The sequence below is a fragment of the Brassica napus genome, chromosome C2 (genome assembly GCF_020379485.1).
Source record: "Brassica napus cultivar Da-Ae chromosome C2, Da-Ae, whole genome shotgun sequence".
NCBI lineage: Eukaryota > Viridiplantae > Streptophyta > Magnoliopsida > Brassicales > Brassicaceae > Brassica > Brassica napus.
In genome coordinates this window covers 54,605,929-54,623,358 of record NC_063445.1, presented here as the reverse complement: position 1 = coordinate 54,623,358, position 17,430 = coordinate 54,605,929, and the positions used below count along the sequence as shown (strand labels likewise).

The 17,430-nt window shown below is 34.1% G+C and overlaps 4 protein-coding genes across 5 annotated transcripts; 2 read left to right on the top strand and 2 right to left on the bottom strand.

Annotated features, from left to right (window-relative positions):
* Nucleotides 1-6,228: 6,228 nt before the first annotated feature.
* LOC106378907 (flap endonuclease 1-like) lies at nucleotides 6,229-9,196 on the top strand. The gene is made up of 12 exons (XM_048748049.1): nucleotides 6,229-7,184; nucleotides 7,255-7,303; nucleotides 7,354-7,401; nucleotides 7,507-7,572; nucleotides 7,779-7,829; nucleotides 7,913-8,032; nucleotides 8,108-8,192; nucleotides 8,255-8,336; nucleotides 8,412-8,526; nucleotides 8,599-8,655; nucleotides 8,731-8,832; nucleotides 9,047-9,196. The coding sequence occupies exons 1-12, from the start codon at nucleotides 7,114-7,116 to the stop codon at nucleotides 9,122-9,124; spliced, it is 924 nt and encodes a 307-aa protein (XP_048604006.1). The 5' UTR covers nucleotides 6,229-7,113; the 3' UTR covers nucleotides 9,125-9,196.
* Nucleotides 9,197-9,279: 83 nt separating this feature from the next.
* LOC106380018 (heavy metal-associated isoprenylated plant protein 2) lies at nucleotides 9,280-10,133 on the bottom strand. 2 transcript variants are annotated; one of them, XM_013819850.3, is made up of 3 exons: nucleotides 9,975-10,133; nucleotides 9,810-9,885; nucleotides 9,280-9,732 (listed from the first exon to the last, which is right to left on the bottom strand). In XM_013819850.3, exons 1-3 carry the CDS (start codon nucleotides 9,984-9,986, stop codon nucleotides 9,455-9,457), a joined length of 366 nt encoding a protein of 121 aa, XP_013675304.1. In that variant the 5' UTR covers nucleotides 9,987-10,133; the 3' UTR covers nucleotides 9,280-9,454. The 2 variants fall into 2 exon arrangements, with proteins under 2 accessions (XP_013675304.1, XP_048604004.1); XM_048748047.1 differs by lacking the exon at nucleotides 9,975-10,133 and having other exon boundaries at nucleotides 9,810-9,936.
* Nucleotides 10,134-10,830: 697 nt separating this feature from the next.
* On the top strand, nucleotides 10,831-11,653 carry LOC125581879 (probable germin-like protein subfamily 2 member 5). Its single transcript, XM_048748048.1, has 2 exons — nucleotides 10,831-10,945; nucleotides 11,112-11,653. The coding sequence occupies exons 1-2, from the start codon at nucleotides 10,831-10,833 to the stop codon at nucleotides 11,651-11,653; spliced, it is 657 nt and encodes a 218-aa protein (XP_048604005.1).
* Nucleotides 11,654-11,712: 59 nt separating this feature from the next.
* Nucleotides 11,713-15,975, bottom strand: LOC111198215 (glutamate--tRNA ligase, cytoplasmic). The gene is made up of 6 exons (XM_048748046.1): nucleotides 15,672-15,975; nucleotides 15,493-15,592; nucleotides 14,668-14,821; nucleotides 13,147-14,228; nucleotides 12,120-12,587; nucleotides 11,713-12,044 (listed from the first exon to the last, which is right to left on the bottom strand). The coding sequence occupies exons 1-6, from the start codon at nucleotides 15,809-15,811 to the stop codon at nucleotides 11,820-11,822; spliced, it is 2,169 nt and encodes a 722-aa protein (XP_048604003.1). The 5' UTR covers nucleotides 15,812-15,975; the 3' UTR covers nucleotides 11,713-11,819.
* Nucleotides 15,976-17,430: the final 1,455 nt, after the last annotated feature.

The window sequence follows — 17,430 nt, the reverse complement described above, 5'->3', positions numbered from 1 at the left end:
ATATTTGCAATCAACGCCTCAGTACACAGAATAAATAAATAAGAGGACAGCGGATCTCCTTGTCGTAAACCTCTTTGTGGTACAATGAGCCCTCGTGGTTGGCCATTTAGGAGAATCCTATATTGAACCGAGGATATGCACTCCATCATTAATTTAATACAATGCTGATGAAAACCCACCTTCTATAGTAAAGCTTTAATAAATTTTCATTCTATCCTATCGTACGCTTTACTCATATCCGTTTTAACTGCCATATACTTTCCTTGACACGCTTTATTTGTCCTTAATCCATGAAACATTTCCTGAGCTATAAGAATATTATCAGAGATCAAACGCCCTGCCACAAATGCCGATTGAGTCTCCGAAACGAGAGAGGGTAAATAGATTTTCAACCGTTGACACAAAACCTTCGATATTATTTTATACCCCACATTACATAAACTGATTGGTCGCAACTCCGTCATCCTTGTAAGCCTTTCAGTCTTTGGAATCATACATATATTAGTAATGTTTAACCTTGCGTCCATTTCTCCCGAGACCAGAAAATTATTCACCATATCTACCAAATCATTCTTAAAAATATGCCACGAATGTTGAAAAAAAAGAGCCGTCATGCCATCCGGTCCTGGTACTTTCTCAGGATGCATCATAAAGAGAGCCTCTCTGACCTCATCCTCAGTCGCCATTCTCAGTAACCATTGATTTATCTGAGGAGTAATCCCCGGTGTTATTTCCGAGAGAAAATCGTTTATGCTTAGATGCCTATTTATGCCTAACCATTGATTTATCTGAGGAGTAAGCCTAAAGTTGTGAGTCGCCATTCACATGGTTTTATGATCATTTTCATTTTTGAGAACAAAAAAAATTGAAACATTGATAACAAGATTTTCAATATGGAACTTTTCATATTTTTATTAATTTATAATCATTTTTACAAATTCAATGAAAATTTTGAAACTAAAATATTAAATTCTTAGTATTTGTTCAATAAAAATTTAGAAATTTAAATATTTATGCATTTATATAATATATAATATAATTTAAACGATATCTGTATATATGTATATATATTTAATCTAATATTTATTAAATAAGACATCTTACTCATATAATTTTACGAACATTTGTATCTTGGTATATATAAAAATTAAACCACTGATCACAAATTTTCAAAGTGAGATTTTTAAAAGATTATCAATTTATATTCTTTTTCAAAAATTCAAAATATACCATATACAAAAATCGAAATTTTTATTACTTGGTTAGTTTTATTGTCTAATTTATTCTTATGATATTAATATAAAAAAAAATGATAGAGGAAGTATAAATTATTATCAAATTTTTATTATTTAAAATCATTAATTATCATATATATGTTGATCAAATTAGATAATTCCGTATGTTCTATTTAAAGAAATAATGAAAAATATTTTTATATTAATAATTAATTATATGATTAGTTTAAAAAAAAGTATATATGTTTAGATGGACCAACTTATTTTCTAAGGATTTTGAAATTGATTCTCGTGATGACACGTATCATGGTTCAAAGGTTGTAATGTTTCTCTTTTAATATATAGGGGATTTAAAAAAAACATTTCGTGCGATAACTAGGCATGGGCATTCAGGTCCTCGGATCGGATCGTTGCGGGTCCGGGTCCTTTGGATCTAAGAGTTTAGGATCCGATAGGGTAATTTGAAATTCTCGGTTTGGGGTCGCTTCGGGTCCGGGTCGGGTCTTAAATAGTTGGACCCAATAGAATAATTAGAGATTGTCAATTCGAATTCAGTTCGATTACGGATTGGGTTCGGTTCGGGTCATGTCGGGGCCAACCCAAAAAATACCTAAAACACATAGAAAATATTTAAATACTCGAAAAATATGAGAAATTTTATCAAAAATCTGATCCAAGGACATGAAAAATATCCAACATTTTATATGATTATACGAATTATATTTTTTTAAATGTAAAAAAATTTCCAAAACCCAAAATTATACCAAAAAACTAAACCTGAACTCGTTGGAAAAATGACTGGATTTGTTGGTATCTTTGAAAGAGCCCAAACCTGAAGTGCTGGAGGACATTCGAAAAACACATGGTTAATAGACTCCTCCTCCGCTCCACATCTTGCACAACAAATCTCACCTTGCATCCCTCTCGCCTTCAGATTCTTCAGTTGTCCTGAAACCACCTCGTACTTCTTTAAAATCCTGAGAATAGTGTGACATTCTTCCTTTTGAGCTTTGCAGAAGAACAAACTATCATCCGCAAAAAATGGATGTGAAATCGATGGACATGCTCTGGCTACCTTAATTCCTGTTAATTGTTTCCCTCTCTCCGCCTTCTTGATATTTGCAATCAACGCCTCAGTACACAGAATAAATAAATAAGAGGACAGCGGATCTCCTTGTCGTAAACCTCTTTGTGGTACAATGAGCCCTCGTGGTTGGCCATTTAGGAGAATCCTATATTGAACCGAGGATATGCACTCCATCATTAATTTAATACAATGCTGATGAAAACCCACCTTCTATAGTAAAGCTTTAATAAATTTTCATTATATCCTATCGTACGCTTTACTCATATCCGTTTTAACTGCCATATACTTTCCTTGACACGCTTTATTTGTCCTTAATCCATGAAACATTTCCTGAGCTATAAGAATATTATCAGAGATCAAACGCTCTGCCACAAATGCCGATTGAGTCTCCGAAACGAGAGAGGGTAAATAGATTTTCAACCGTTGACACAAAACCTTCGATATTATTTTATACCCCACATTACATAAACTGATTGGTCGCAACTCCGTCATCCTTGTAAGCCTTTCAGTCTTTGGAATCATACAGATATTAGTAATGTTTAACCTTGGTCCATTTCTCCCGAGACCAGAAAATTATTCACCATATCTACCAAATCATTCTTAAAAATATGCCACGAATGTTGAAAAAAAAGAGCCGTCATGCCATCCGGTCCTGGTACTTTCTCAGGATGCATCATAAAGAGAGCCTCTCTGACCTCATCCTCAGTCGCCATTCTCAGTAACCATTGATTTATCTGAGGAGTAATCCCCGGTGTTATTTCCGAGAGAAAATCGTTTATGCTTAGATGCCTATTTATGCCTAACCATTGATTTATCTGAGGAGTAAGCCTAAAGTTGTGAGTCGCCATTCACATGGTTTTATGATCATTTTCATTTTTGAGAACAAAAAAAATTGAAACATTGATAACAAGATTTTCAATATGGAACTTTTCATATTTTTATTAATTTATAATCATTTTTACAAATTCAATGAAAATTTTGAAACTAAAATATTAAATTCTTAGTATTTGTTCAATAAAAATTTAGAAATTTAAATATTTATGCATTTATATAATATATAATATAATTTAAACGATATCTGTATATATGTATATATATTTAATCTAATATTTATTAAATAAGACATCTTACTCATATAATTTTACGAACATTTGTATCTTGGTATATATAAAAATTAAACCACTGATCACAAATTTTCAAAGTGAGATTTTTAAAAGATTATCAATTTATATTCTTTTTCAAAAATTCAAAATATACCATATACAAAAATCGAAATTTTTATTATTTGGTTAGTTTTATTGTCTAATTTATTCTTATGATATTAATATAAAAAAAATGATAGAGGAAGTATAAATTATTATCAAATTTTTATTATTTAAAATCATTAATTATCATATATATGTTGATCAAATTAGATAATTCCGTATGTTCTATTTAAAGAAATAATGAAAAATATTTTTATATTAATAATTAATTATATGATTAGTTTAAAAAAAAATATATATGTTTAGATGGACCAACTTATTTTCTAAGGATTTTGAAATTGATTCTCGTGATGACACGTATCATGGTTCAAAGGTTGTAATGTTTCTCTTTTAATATATAGGGGATTTAAAAAAAACATTTCGTGCGATAACTAGGCATGGGCATTCGGGTCCTCGGATCGGATCGTTGCGGGTCCGGGTCCTTTGGATCTAAGAGTTTAGGATCCGATAGGGTAATTTGAAATTCTCGGTTTGGGGTCGCTTCGGGTCCGGGTCGGGTCTTAAATAGTTGGACCCAATAGAATAATTAGAGATTGTCAATTCGAATTCAGTTCGATTACGGATTGGGTTCGGTTCGGGTCATGTCGGGGCCAACCCAAAAAATATCTAAAACACATAGAAAATATTTAAATACTCGAAAAATATGAGAAATTTTCTCTAAAATCTGATCCAAGGACATGAAAAATATCCAACATTTTATATGATTATACGAATTATATTTTTTTAAATGTAAAAAAATTTCCAAAACCCAAAATTATACCAAAAAACTAAGATTTGAAACTTAAAAAAAATACGTATTATACCAAAAATATACTGAAACATCCATATATACCTAATATATACTAGAAATTTCGGGTTTTCGGGTACCCCACTCGGTTTTCGGGTTCGGGTCGGGTCGGGCCCAAGACCTGCGGATCCTTCACAACAAGACCCAATAGGATAAAAAGTTCGGGTTGGTTTCGGATCGGGTCATGATTTTTCGAGTCGGTTTCAGGTCGGGTCCGCGGGTCCGGGTAAAATGTCCATGCCTAGCGATAACAATGATATTCGAATTAATACCGTTAAATTTATATTTTCAAACTTAATAACATATAATTCACATAAAATGTTTTGGCTACAATACAACAACCAAAACTTATATATATGAATTGATCAAACTTGTTGAAATATTTTCAAAAACGTATCCTAATATTTTTAAAAACGTATCTTTTCGTATTTGACTTAATTAAAACTTACATCAAATTCATATTAAAACTCCAAAAAAGAAACACAATGTGTTTAATTTACGGGAAAAAAAACTTGGGTTAGACAAACTTAAAATTTCATTTGAACTGTGTTGGTTATCAACACTACTTGTAAAATGATCTTCAGAGTCGGTTCTTATGGAAAAATATCGAAAACAACTACCAATCTATACTAATAAAGCAGAATTCTATTGTCATTTTTACCTTAACCTGTCTTTTTCTTTACTAACATTGCATGTTTCGTTAAGGGCAATCAAATAATATTAATAACACATCTATATTGGATCATTTTTTTCGGATCCAACCCACTGTCCACTTCAGATCTCTCTTGGGTCATTTGGGCCGATTAAAAAATCAGATCCAATTCTCATATTTTTTTTTCCTTTGGACCATTGAGTCCAAGTTCAAATAATTTTTTCCAACCATTCTTAATTATTTTTTTCCTTTTCTTAATATAATTTAAGCATTCATGAAAAAAATTGAATTTTTTCATTGAAAAGTATAAATCTTTATTAAAAACAAATAATTTTTTTTATTAAAAATATTAACCACATAATAAAATTAATTTATCAGAGTTATACCAACTTAATTCATTAAAGAAATACAGTTTAATTTTTTAAACATAAATAGTCATTTAAAATGAAACACGATAAAGAAAAATAAAAAGTTTAAGTTTTTTATAATATAAAACACAAATATATGAAATATGACATTTACTAAATATTTGTCAATTGAAAAAAAATAAAAATAAAAATAAAAATAAATTCGCGTTTTGAAAGCGCGGATCAAAATCTAGTAAAAAAGTTATAACCTCAAACATTTATGTTTGAAACATTCAGAAGAACTATGTATATGCAGTTGCATGTTTTGAACACGAGTACTTTTAATATTGGTCATAGTTTTAAACTATTTTTTTCTTTTCCTTACTGGCATTTATTATAATGACTATAATACAAATAATTTAACAATAAATATTTATTAGTTAGGGAACTCAAGTACATTTTCCTTTTCGAAATCTCCATATGATTTTTAACTAAAAGATCATTAACATGACAATCTATCTCTTAATTTGTATATTTACATGACGTCAAAAAAAAAAAAAAAATTAGGATAGCACTAAAAAAGTTTTTGTCACAAATATAGCGTATAAGAATAAAAATGACCAAAATATCACTTAATGTTTTATCAAAAGAGATAAATATACACTTATACCCCAATGGTAAATTAATTTATACATTAGGTTTAAAGTTAATGGGTGGGAGTTAGGATTTAGGGTTTAGGGTTTAGAGTTTAGGGTTTAGGGTTTAGAGTTTAGGGTTTAGGATTTAGAGTTGGGGAGTGGATTTTGGGATAAAATTTCAAATTTTGAAATATAAAAAAAAATTAAATTTTTCAAAAGATAAAATGTTATTTTGGTCATTTTAGTTTTTGAAGACTATTTTTGTGACATAAACTTAGAAAAGTGCTATTTTGAAGATTTGGCCCAAAAATATTGTATATTTACATATTTCCTCCAAAATAAGACCAAAAGGACCAAAACTCTTTGACTAACCGAGAGAATGCCTAGCGGATAGCCTATGGGCCTAAACTACTTAATAGCCCATTTGTGTTAACAGGCCATGGAAAGCAACACCTAGTGGACTTTGATAAACAGAGCCCACACGAGTTCAGAAGCGCGGGAAAAAACAAATATCATCGGCGCCGGAGATATCAAAAGTCCCCGGAGACTAAGAGAGAGAGACGGAAACCTTCTTCAAATCACTCAAAAGATAGTATCTTTTTATGAGAAATGTTGAGTCTTGAGAGAATCGATAATGTTGTAGATTGTGGTGGGGAGAACTGGGACTGATATGCTTATTGGTGAACCTACATTGCTCAAGAAGGTGGCAAGTGCCCCCACAAAATTTTCAAAGTTTGTTAAATATGTTTAAACTTTGATTATTTTTCTTTTAGTAAATAACATTTTTACCTATACTTTTTAAGTTTATGTAAGATTTGTCCACACAAGAAAATAATTCTACATTCGCCGCTGGATATGCTTACCAATGAAGCTGGGGAAGTCACTAGGTTACTCTCTCATGTGTTACCCTGTTTGTGTCTTTTAGCATTTGTGTTCTTATGTTAATGTGGTGTCTCATGTTTATGTAATGTTCTAGCCATTTGCAAGGGATGTTTAATCGAACAATCCGTCTTCTTGAAGCTGGAATCAAGCCTGTGTAAATGTTCTTCTCCCCCACATTCTTGTTTTACGTTCTTTTAATACTACTTTTTCTAAGTTAGTTATGAATGTTTACTACAGATATGTTTTCGATGGGAAGCCCCCGGAGTTAAAGAGACAAGAAATAGCTAAACGGTAAGCTTTTAGTATCTTGAGTGCTGCTCAAATGAGTTTGCTTACTATGTTGGTAACCTTCTTGGTTCAGGTACTCGAAGAGAGCAGATGCAACTGCGGATTTAGCTGGTGCTATTGAGGTATGTCAGTCTTGCTTACTTTAGCTTAAGAAACTGTTGCATGCTGACAGGCGGGAAACAAGGAGGACATTGAGAAGTACAGCAAACGAACTGTGAAGGTCCCTCTATGTATCGCTGGACTCCTTTAGTTTCTATACCATCCACTTCAAAGCAATTGAATCTAGGACTCTTGATGATACCTTGTGTAATTCTCCATTCTTTAGGTGACAAAACAACACAATGACGACTGCAAAAGACTCCTAAGGCTCATAGGGGTGCCTGTTGTTGAGGTACTTATGTGCAGAAGCCCCAGAGTTGCTATGAGTTCTGTTTTTCTTTGTAATAATTTGAAATCCAAACAAAATCGGTCTAGGTGTTAAATTAGTCGGCTAAACAATAATCTCTTATAAAGCGTCTAATTGCTGCCTAGCGATTTCTTGAACATTGATTGAAATGGTTAAATTTAAGAGAGGCTGATGCTTTTGTATACATACAGGCCACTTCCGAAGCTGAAGCGCAATGTGCTGCACTTTGCAAATCAGGAAAGGTCTGTCGTTTTTTGTTCTCTGTTCTCTTTTCAGGTTACAAACAGCTGCAATGTTTCCTTATATTATGATTCTATCTGTTTAGGTGTATGGTGTGGCTTCTGAAGATATGGATTCCATAACCTTTGGAGCACCTAAGTTTCTCCGCCACCTGATGGATCCTAGCTCCAGAAAGATCCCTGTCATGGAATTTGACGTTGCTAAGGTTTACCCTCGCCTCTCATACACGCTACATCTTAAAGTAAATGTGATCATCTCTGATTTTGCAATCTCGTTTCAGATATTAGAAGACCTTCAGCTTACCATGGACCAGTTCATCGATTTGTGCATATTGTCCGGATGTGACTACTGTGACAGCATCCGAGGTATCTTTTTATTTTATCATTTAGACAGAAGCTTAGGAACTAACACTCATTTTGTGCCTCATGTATTGGTGGGCAGACTGCTCTAAAGCTTATTCGCCAGCATGGATCCATTGAGACTATACTCGAAAATATTAACAAAGACAGGTTCAGCTCTTCTAAACTATCAACGAGTAATTTGATTCGTTGAAGACGTTTACCGTTGTGGTGTTTTATGTATAGGTATCAAATACCTGAGGAATGGCCATACAATGAAGCTCGTAAACTTTTTAAAGAACCTGATGTTTTAACAGATGAAGAGCAGCTTGATATCAAGTGGATCTCTCCAGATGAAGATGTCTAAACCCATTTAGATTCTTCGATAAATCATTTTAGTTACCTCAGATTTTTTTTTCTTCTCCTTTGGCAGGGTATAGTCCAGTTTTTGGTGAATGAAAATGGATTCAACATAGATAGAGTAACCAAGGTATGTTATTCATACTTTGTTCCGTATCACCATATACAGGTGCAATCGTTTATTCTTGTGGTTTTTCTTATATAGGCTGTAGAGAAAATAAAATCTGCAAAGAATAAGTCCTCCCAGGGAAGGCTGGAGTCGTTTTTCAAACCATTTGCTAACTCATCCATGCCTGCTAAGAGAAAGGTTTGTCACTTACAACTTTATATATAGTTGAACCCATTAGGTCTTAAGATCCTCTCTTTTGACTTGTACATGAGTGAAACTATCTTGCATAGACTAAGCTCTTCCATTCTTTAGATTCATGGGATCATTAAAGCAATCTAGTTTGCGTTTCACATGTTTCTAGATATACATAGTTCATTTGGTGCTTGACAAACTGTTTCTTATTTGGTAATAGCAAACCCCAGATAGTAACACTAAAGGAGCAGCAAATAAGAAAGCCAAGGCAGGTGGTGGTGGGAGGAAGAAGAAATAAGTCACAGTCCAAGTTGTTATCAAGCTGAAGGCTGTGTAAGTTAGTAGATAATCTACTGCAAAGATCTGGGGAGTAGATAAATCAACTGTGATGATTGTTCCTAAGTTTTAGCAGTCTATTTGCTTTTTGTTTTTTCTCTGTTTCTGTAACCATTGTAAAAGCACATCTACATGTTAAATTATATATTTTCAATAATATTTTAAGCCTTGGTTCAGCTAATAACAAAGATTCATTACAGGAAAGTATGAAACATGATTGCATAAGAAACTTTGTCTTGACCACAAAGAGCAGGATTTTACATGAAGGGCTAAGAGATGAAATGAGGGATTTTCAAACAATGGTGCAGCCGCCTCCGTTCTCATAGGTGCTAACTGATACCATGTCACGGGTATTGTAGTTGTAGTATGGAAGGTCACATGTATTATTGTAGTATGGAAGGCAAGGCTTGCAACACTCTGGCTTCTTTTCTGGAGGTTTTGGTGGTCCAATGTTGACTACTACTGGTTTCTGTTTGATCTTCCTAAGCTGTTCCGCAATGCAGATGGGATCCATTGTGCCCACTACAGTAAGCAAGCTCTTCTCTTCATCCAGTACAACCTGATTCACACCTGCATTCATAATCTCAGTCTTTATAATTATATCTGTGGATTTGATAACACTTCTTTTAAGAAAAAAAAAGCAATACCTTCTAGCTCTGTGACAGCCTGCATGATTTGGTTTTTGCATTTCCCACAGTTGATGTCCACTTGCATCTCAACTTTCTGCTCAAAACCGAACCAAATAAAACCGAATAAGTTATGACAAGAAACCATATGGCTTTCATAATACTAGTATGAGCATGTTTTGTTACCTTAACCGTCATGATGGAGAAATTAATGGGGAAGAATATGGGATTTGGAAATATGATTAGAGGAGAGGAAACTTGGAAACATATATAGAGTTTTGTCTCTTGATGTTCTCATCATTTCTCAACATCTTCCTTTAATAGAAGAAGCTTCTCTGTAACAGTTATGAGAAGCGACTTGACTTTTATGTCTTTTCATCCCACACTTTTTGCGTCAACGAACTCATTGTATCTGTATACATATGTGATACATGTGTTTACATATAAATTCATTAATATATGTACATTTTGAGTTATTAAATTATAGTTTTTCTTGGTGAGACTCACCTGGTTGATGATATATAACATCTACTATGGTCTCAACTTGAACTTGTGGTTTTGTTAAAGAGGCAATTTGTTAGTCCTCAGTGTATATCCATTTGCAATTGACCCTTTATTTTATATTTATGTTGTGACACAATGACATTTTAACAGACAAATCTCTGTCGGCCTTTACCAAGATTGAACTATATAAAGGAAATAACCAGCCAACTTCCACATTTTCTATTTATTTATTGAAACAAGTTATTATTTTGAATTTGGTGATTTGGACTTTTGTAATTACCAGGAGGATAACAAGTTATTTCCAATGAACAACCCTCTGTTAATCACAACTAGCCTACGTATTAACAAACAACTAATTGTCTAAGTTAAGGCCTAATTACACCTTTCACAATTAGTCTAAAAATAAACATTCAAAGCCTCAGGACTTATAAAAACATCTAATTTTAAAGATTCTCCATCCGTTGATTTATTCTTAATTATAAACTCATCTTCAAGAAGAAGCTCTGTTGTTTTCAGAATATAAACAATAACAACAACAATGGCGTCAGTAACGACCCATCTACTTGTTGTTGTTACCATGTTGGTCTCAGCCATGGCCGTAGCTTCAGAGTCCAACATGCTTCAAGATATTTGTGTTGCTGATTTGTCCAATGGTATTTAATTAATTTTGTTTTATATTTTTAAACTTCATATAACAAATCATTTTTTTGTTTCAATTTCCACAGCATAATATTATTCTCAAAATTATTTTTAATTTTTTTAATTTCGTTATATTTCCTATTTTTAACATTTTCTTTTTTCCATCTTTGACTAATGAAGCGGTCAAAGTCAACGGATACACATGCAAGGACACAACACAAGTAACACCGGAAGACTTCTACTTCCAAGGCTTAGCCACCGCCTCCGCCGCTTCCAACACCTCCACGGGAGCCATAGTAACCGGAGCCACCGTAGAGAAGCTACCAGGACTCAACACTCTAGGCCTCTCCATGTCCCGCATTGACTACGCACCAAACGGCCTAAACCCACCGCACATCCACCCACGCGCCTCTGAGATAATTTACGTCCTAGAAGGTCAGCTTTACGTAGGCTTTGTAACTACCGCTGGAAAACTCGTTGCTAAACACATTAACAAAGGAGAAGTCTTCGTTTTCCCCAAAGGACTTCTACATTTCCAGAAGAACATTGCCAAGTCTGCTCCAGCTTCTGTAATAGCAGCTTTTGATAGCCAGTTGCCTGGAACACAGTCGCTTGTGTCATCTCTCTTTGGTGCTCTTCCTGAAGACATTCTTGTTAAGTCTTTCCAGTTCAAACCCAAACAGGTTAAGAAGATTAAGTCCAGATACCAACCCAAGAAGTGAGACAAGAACAGAACAGAACACAACACAATCTTTTTCTTCTTCTTTGTTTTGTTGCTCCATTGTAATAAAAGATGTACTTAAAACTAAAAGCAAAGAAGATTCTTGTTTTAAACAGAGATTTTTTTTTGGCAAATTCATTAATACAAGTTTCATAAAATGGGAAAAGTCAATTAGCAGCCAATGGCTGGTGTTGCCTTCCATCTGGGATTGAGAACAAGACGATAGGTTTTGAAGACTTGATAAAAGGCACATCACATCTGTAGTAGCCTTTCCTCTCAAGCTGAATCACATCACCACGCTGCAGGTTCCTCATATTAGAATCACCAAGTGCCGACGTTTCCTTCTTCGTGTAAGGATTCACAAAAGTAGCAACCTCATCGTCTTCCTCTAGCTGTGTTTGCACCAAACCAAAAACACATCAGTGATTCTGAGAGTAGAAACGATAGACATCAACAGATTCTCTTACCTTCTTCTTGGTGATCAAATAATCAAAGTCGGTCAACGTGAGCTTAACCAACTCATTAGTCTCTGGAAGCCATGTCAGCTTCAGCTTTGTAGTCTTAACAGACCCTTTGAGATTCAGAACGCCAGACAACGCAGTGACACGACCCTCCTCGTCCTTTGTGACTTCCTTCACAATGGCGTTTCCCCAATCCATCAAAGTCACTTCCTCGTTAACAGAGATGGCACTCGCATCAGCTCCCTCGATCCATATGTTCTTGGTGAAAGTGGTTGCCTTCTCTCCAGCGCCTTCAAACTTCTTGTGCTTTGGTATCATCCGGACAAACGGCTCATCAGGACCATCGGTTAGTGTCAACAGCACACGCCTCTCTTCAACCACAGCCGTATGTCTAGGACACACAGGATCAATTATCTTCTTGTTAATAGTCCAAAGCTTGTCCCACTCCATCAAGTTTAGATTCTTTGAAGCACCCTGGAAACATAATCAAAACATAACTGTTATTACAGAACACTTAAAATAGGTAGTAACTATTTTTTTAATCTGATTTATGCTACTCAAAATCGGTTTAAACTGTTCTAAATAGGTAACAAACAATTTAAATCGGTTTAAATCAATCTAAATTGGTCTAAATCAAGCAATAATGTTAGTTCAAATCCAAAAATTTGTCTAATTCTTTCTTTTTTGTATATCTAATTTTTATAATTCATCTAAAATTTATAATTAAACAACACTAAAATATCTAATGTTAGTTCAAATCCAAAAATTTGTCTAATTCTTTCTTTTTTGTATATCTAATTTTTATAATTCATCTAAAATTTATAATTAAACAACACTAAAATATCTAATATAAATGTAAAATATATGAAAAAATAAATCAATAATTTGTTAATCGGTCTATGTCCAAATAATTTGATTAGTAGCTAGTCCTCTAGTAAACGCCTAATTAACCGCCTAACTATTGATGAAAACATATTTGTTATTACAGAACACTTAAAAGAGACATAAAAACAAAGAGAAGTAAAATGTTTACCTGTTCTAGAATGAACTGAATCAGTGCCTCGATTTTCAAACCTCTACGAACAATACCTTGCACCGTAGGAAACCGTGGATCATCCCACCCACCAACCAACCCTTGCTGAACAAACCAGAGAAGCTTCCTCTTACTAAGAAGCGTATAAACCAGATTCAACCTACTAAACTCATAAATCTCAACTCTCCTCAACCCCATATCCTCCAGAACCTTATAGTACTGAGCATTCCTATCATGATACTCACTCGACCGAAGCGCGTGCGTTATCCCTTCAATGGAGTCCACAAAGGGACAAGCGAAGTCATACGTCGGATAGATCTTGTACTTGTCCCCTATACGGTGGTGAGACATAGGGTTGCAGCGGTAGTAAACAGGGTCACGCATAGCTTTGTTGGGGTCTTGCATGTCCAGCTTCCCGCGGACGCAGCACTGTAACCCTCTCTCGCTTCCAGCGATCATCTCTCGCCATAGGTTAAGATTCTCCTCGACCGTGTGGTTCCTGCATTTGGAATCTATCCCGTCCATCCTCTCCTTCTGCATCTGCTCCCTCGGCGTGTCGTCCACGTAGGCTTTCCCCTCGCGCATGAGCTTCTCGGCCATGTTCATGAGTTCGGGGAAGTAGTCGGAAGTGTAGGTCACGCGCTCGTACTTGATCCCCAAGGTACCGATGTCCTTGACGAGGTTTTCGACGAACTCGTTGCTCTCTTTGGCGGGGTTTGTGTCGTCGAAGCGGATGATGACTTCCCCTTGGTACCGCTCGGCGAAGTACTTGTTCAGAAGGGCGGCCTTGGCGTGGCCGATGTGGAGGTAGCCGCTTGGCTCTGGAGCGAAACGGAGTTTGACTTTTCCGAGTTCTGCGCCTGGCAGGTCCACTTCAGGCTTTCCTTTGTCGTTGACGTTGTCTGCTTGTTGGTCCTTGGACCTTGGTGCAGCAGAAACAGCCTTCCCTGAAGGCTTCTTCGCAGTATATGTAGCTAGCTTGTTGAGTGGCTCTGCGTACTCGAGCGATATTGAGTTGAACCATCTAACCAAGTTCTGATACTTTTTAGATTTCCTCAAACTCTCCCATCTTGGACCGGATCCTGATAAAATGATAAAAATGTGTTAGAATCTGTAACTAATGTTCAAAAATTACTAAGCTATAACTAGGAATTATTCAGGAAACTTTAACAAATTATTTGTTTGTTTAAGATATATATATATATGTATATATATAATATATATAATATATTTATATTAGATATTTAAATTTTTAGATTTAATTATAAAACTATTTAGATGAATATAATAGTTAGATATAAAAAGACAAATTTGTGGATTTATACTAACATTGTTACTTGATTTAAGATTTAATAGATGTACACCAATTTAGATCAAACTAGACCAACTTAGATCGATTCTAACCGATTCAGAACTGTTTAAACCGATTTAAGATCATTTTGGCTATGAACAATTTGGACTGATTTTTAGAACATTGCATGTAACTAACGAGGTTTGTTCAGCAAGATGATGGATACATACCAGCAAGAGCTGACCAAACAGCAACATCGGCAATGGAAAGAGAATGACCAACAAGAAAGGTGACACTCTGAAGGAACTTATCGACACGAGAGCAAGCATTCTCAAACTCTGAGCCAGAGGAGAAGACATTAGCGTAGTCTACCCACTCATCAATCTGCAAAAAAAAAACGAAAGAAACAAAAAAAAGATTCGAGACCTTAAACACAAAACTACAATTAGAAGAAGACAAAGTAAAGGGGGGGGGGGTTAGTGGGAGATTGATTTTTAAAGAGTTGAAGAATTTAAAGATTCTAGTGTTATTGGTAACATGATTCTTAAAGTTCTAAAAGGTTTGGTGTTATTGGTGTGGTGATTTTACAATTCCATATAAATCTTTTGTTATTCAAAAAGTTTAATTTTATATTTCGTAATTCTATTAAACTACGGTGTTATTGGAACAAGGATTCATTACATTTTAACTCACTACTCAAGACTTTCAAAATACTAGACTAAACCCATGTATTCTCAATATGGGAAGATATATTGTCAGAATCAATGAAAATATTTAGAGAATTAAAATCCTCTTGACTTTTGAAATCAGCGTGAATTAGCTCCCCACTAACCCCCCCAAAAGGTTGAGACTTTGTAACAAAATCTACAATGCAAAGAAGAACAAAGTAAAGGTTGAGACTTTAAACAAAAAATCTACAATGAGAAGTAGAAACAAAGAAAAAGTTGAGACTTTTTAAACAAAATCTACAGTGAGAAGAAGAAACAGAGTAAAGGTTGAGACTTTGTCCACTTTTAAAGCAAAATTCTACAATGAGGAAGATTCGTGTTTGAGACCTGTGAAGATTCGAAAGCATCGTGGCCGTAAAACCCAGGAAGAGACTTCGCTGATCGACCAACGTACCGGAGAAGAACAGATGTCCCACTCAGCTTTCGCCTAAATCCAGACAAAAAAAAGGGTTTTAGTTTCAAAGAGGAAGAGAAGGAATCAGATTGGGGAAAAGTGAGAGAAGTACCCGTCGGAGAAGACGAAAGTAGGGACGGTGGTTGCGGCGGAGGAGGAGTCGATGGTTACCGGAGAGGATGAGAGGGAGAGAGCAGCGATTACTGAAAGCGGCGGAGTCTTCGGTGGGAAAGAGAGCTTGATCCCTTCCATATTCTTCTTCTTCTTCCTTTGTGTTTGTGAGACGAGGGGCGGCGACAAAACCGATTAAAAAAAAGACAGTCTTTTGGGTCTTAGGTTTTAGATGGAGAGCGGTCCTGACTTAATAAGAGGACCCAGAAGCTATTTCAAAACGTAAAACCGGTAATGAGCCCACCCACAGATCGAACTTATGCTGTTAGATTCCAAATTAACTAATAACTAGATTCTGCGGGTATATTTTTGTTTTAATTTTTTTTTAGAAATTTAATTTTCATATTTTTGTTTTTTTTCATAATTATATTTCTGTTTTTCTTTTTAATCGTATCTGTGTATAAATCTTTATCAAAATCTATTTTATAAAATAATAGTCATTTAAAAGTTGACGGCATACGCTTAGTTTTTTATAATCATATTGTCTGTATGTTCGTTTCTTTGTAATCATATTTGTCGGTTCTAGATGTTGACCCTCATGTATAATGTTGGTTTGTAATTTTTTTGTTTTTTTTTAATGTAAATATGTAACATTTTTTGTAATTTTTTTTATATGTTAAAGAAATTTAATTTATATGTTTGTGTATAATATTTTTTAAATTATTAGTAAGAGGTTTTGATAATTGTATTGAATTTGTGATGTTACATAACTATACAATTGTGTCATGGTCATTTCACACATTAATTATGTATTTTATTTTTAAAGAATGATTAATTTTAAAAAGATAAAAAAAAGTTATAGTTACAATTGATATGTGTTTGGAATGTCAATATATATTGGAATATGTGTTTAGAATGTCAATATATATTGGCATAAATTTAATTAAAACAAAGTTGATTTTTCTAATGTTTTTGTTTCTTTGGTATCTGGATTTATAGTCACTTACTACTAAAAATATATATATTGGCATAAATGTTTCTTTGGTAACTGATGTGATATATTAATTGATGTTTGTATGAATAACTGCATCAATATATTTTAATCAAACTGGTCATGGTGGTTATTGTGGTGGTTACCCGATTATTAGACATGTGGTGGTTAGATTCAGAAATTAAATTTAATTGCAGTTATATTTAAAAGGTATGTTTTGTTGAAATAATAGTTGGACATAACATTTTATCAATAGGTCATATTTATAATTTAATAGTATTGATACCACTAGGCTAAACAAACAGTTTGAATAATTCGGCCAAACATTGCATTTCTATCAGGGCCGGGTCAGAATCTATCCCAGCTTGGATTGAATTATAAGTTTTCTTTACACAAAAAGAGAGTAATTGTCATTCCTAGGGTCCGACTGGTGACCTTTTCGGGAACAAGTGGAACAATGGGGAAAAGGAATCAAAAGGAATGAATATGAACAAATTAAAAGGAATAAATGCAGAGAAGGAATGGAACAAAATATTGCAATGAATGGTAACCACTAAAAGGAATGAGTATTTTTAATTAAAGTAATTTAAAAACTATTGTTTAAAAACATTTTAAATATAAATAAACTTTCTTGTCCATAGGTTTTGGTGTCTCTTCCTTCACACGTATCTTTCACCTGCACAGCAAACATTTGTTTTATTTTTCACAAGAAAACACTATAATGTAATACCTATTACATTTCACGTATCTATAATTATTTGCAAACTTG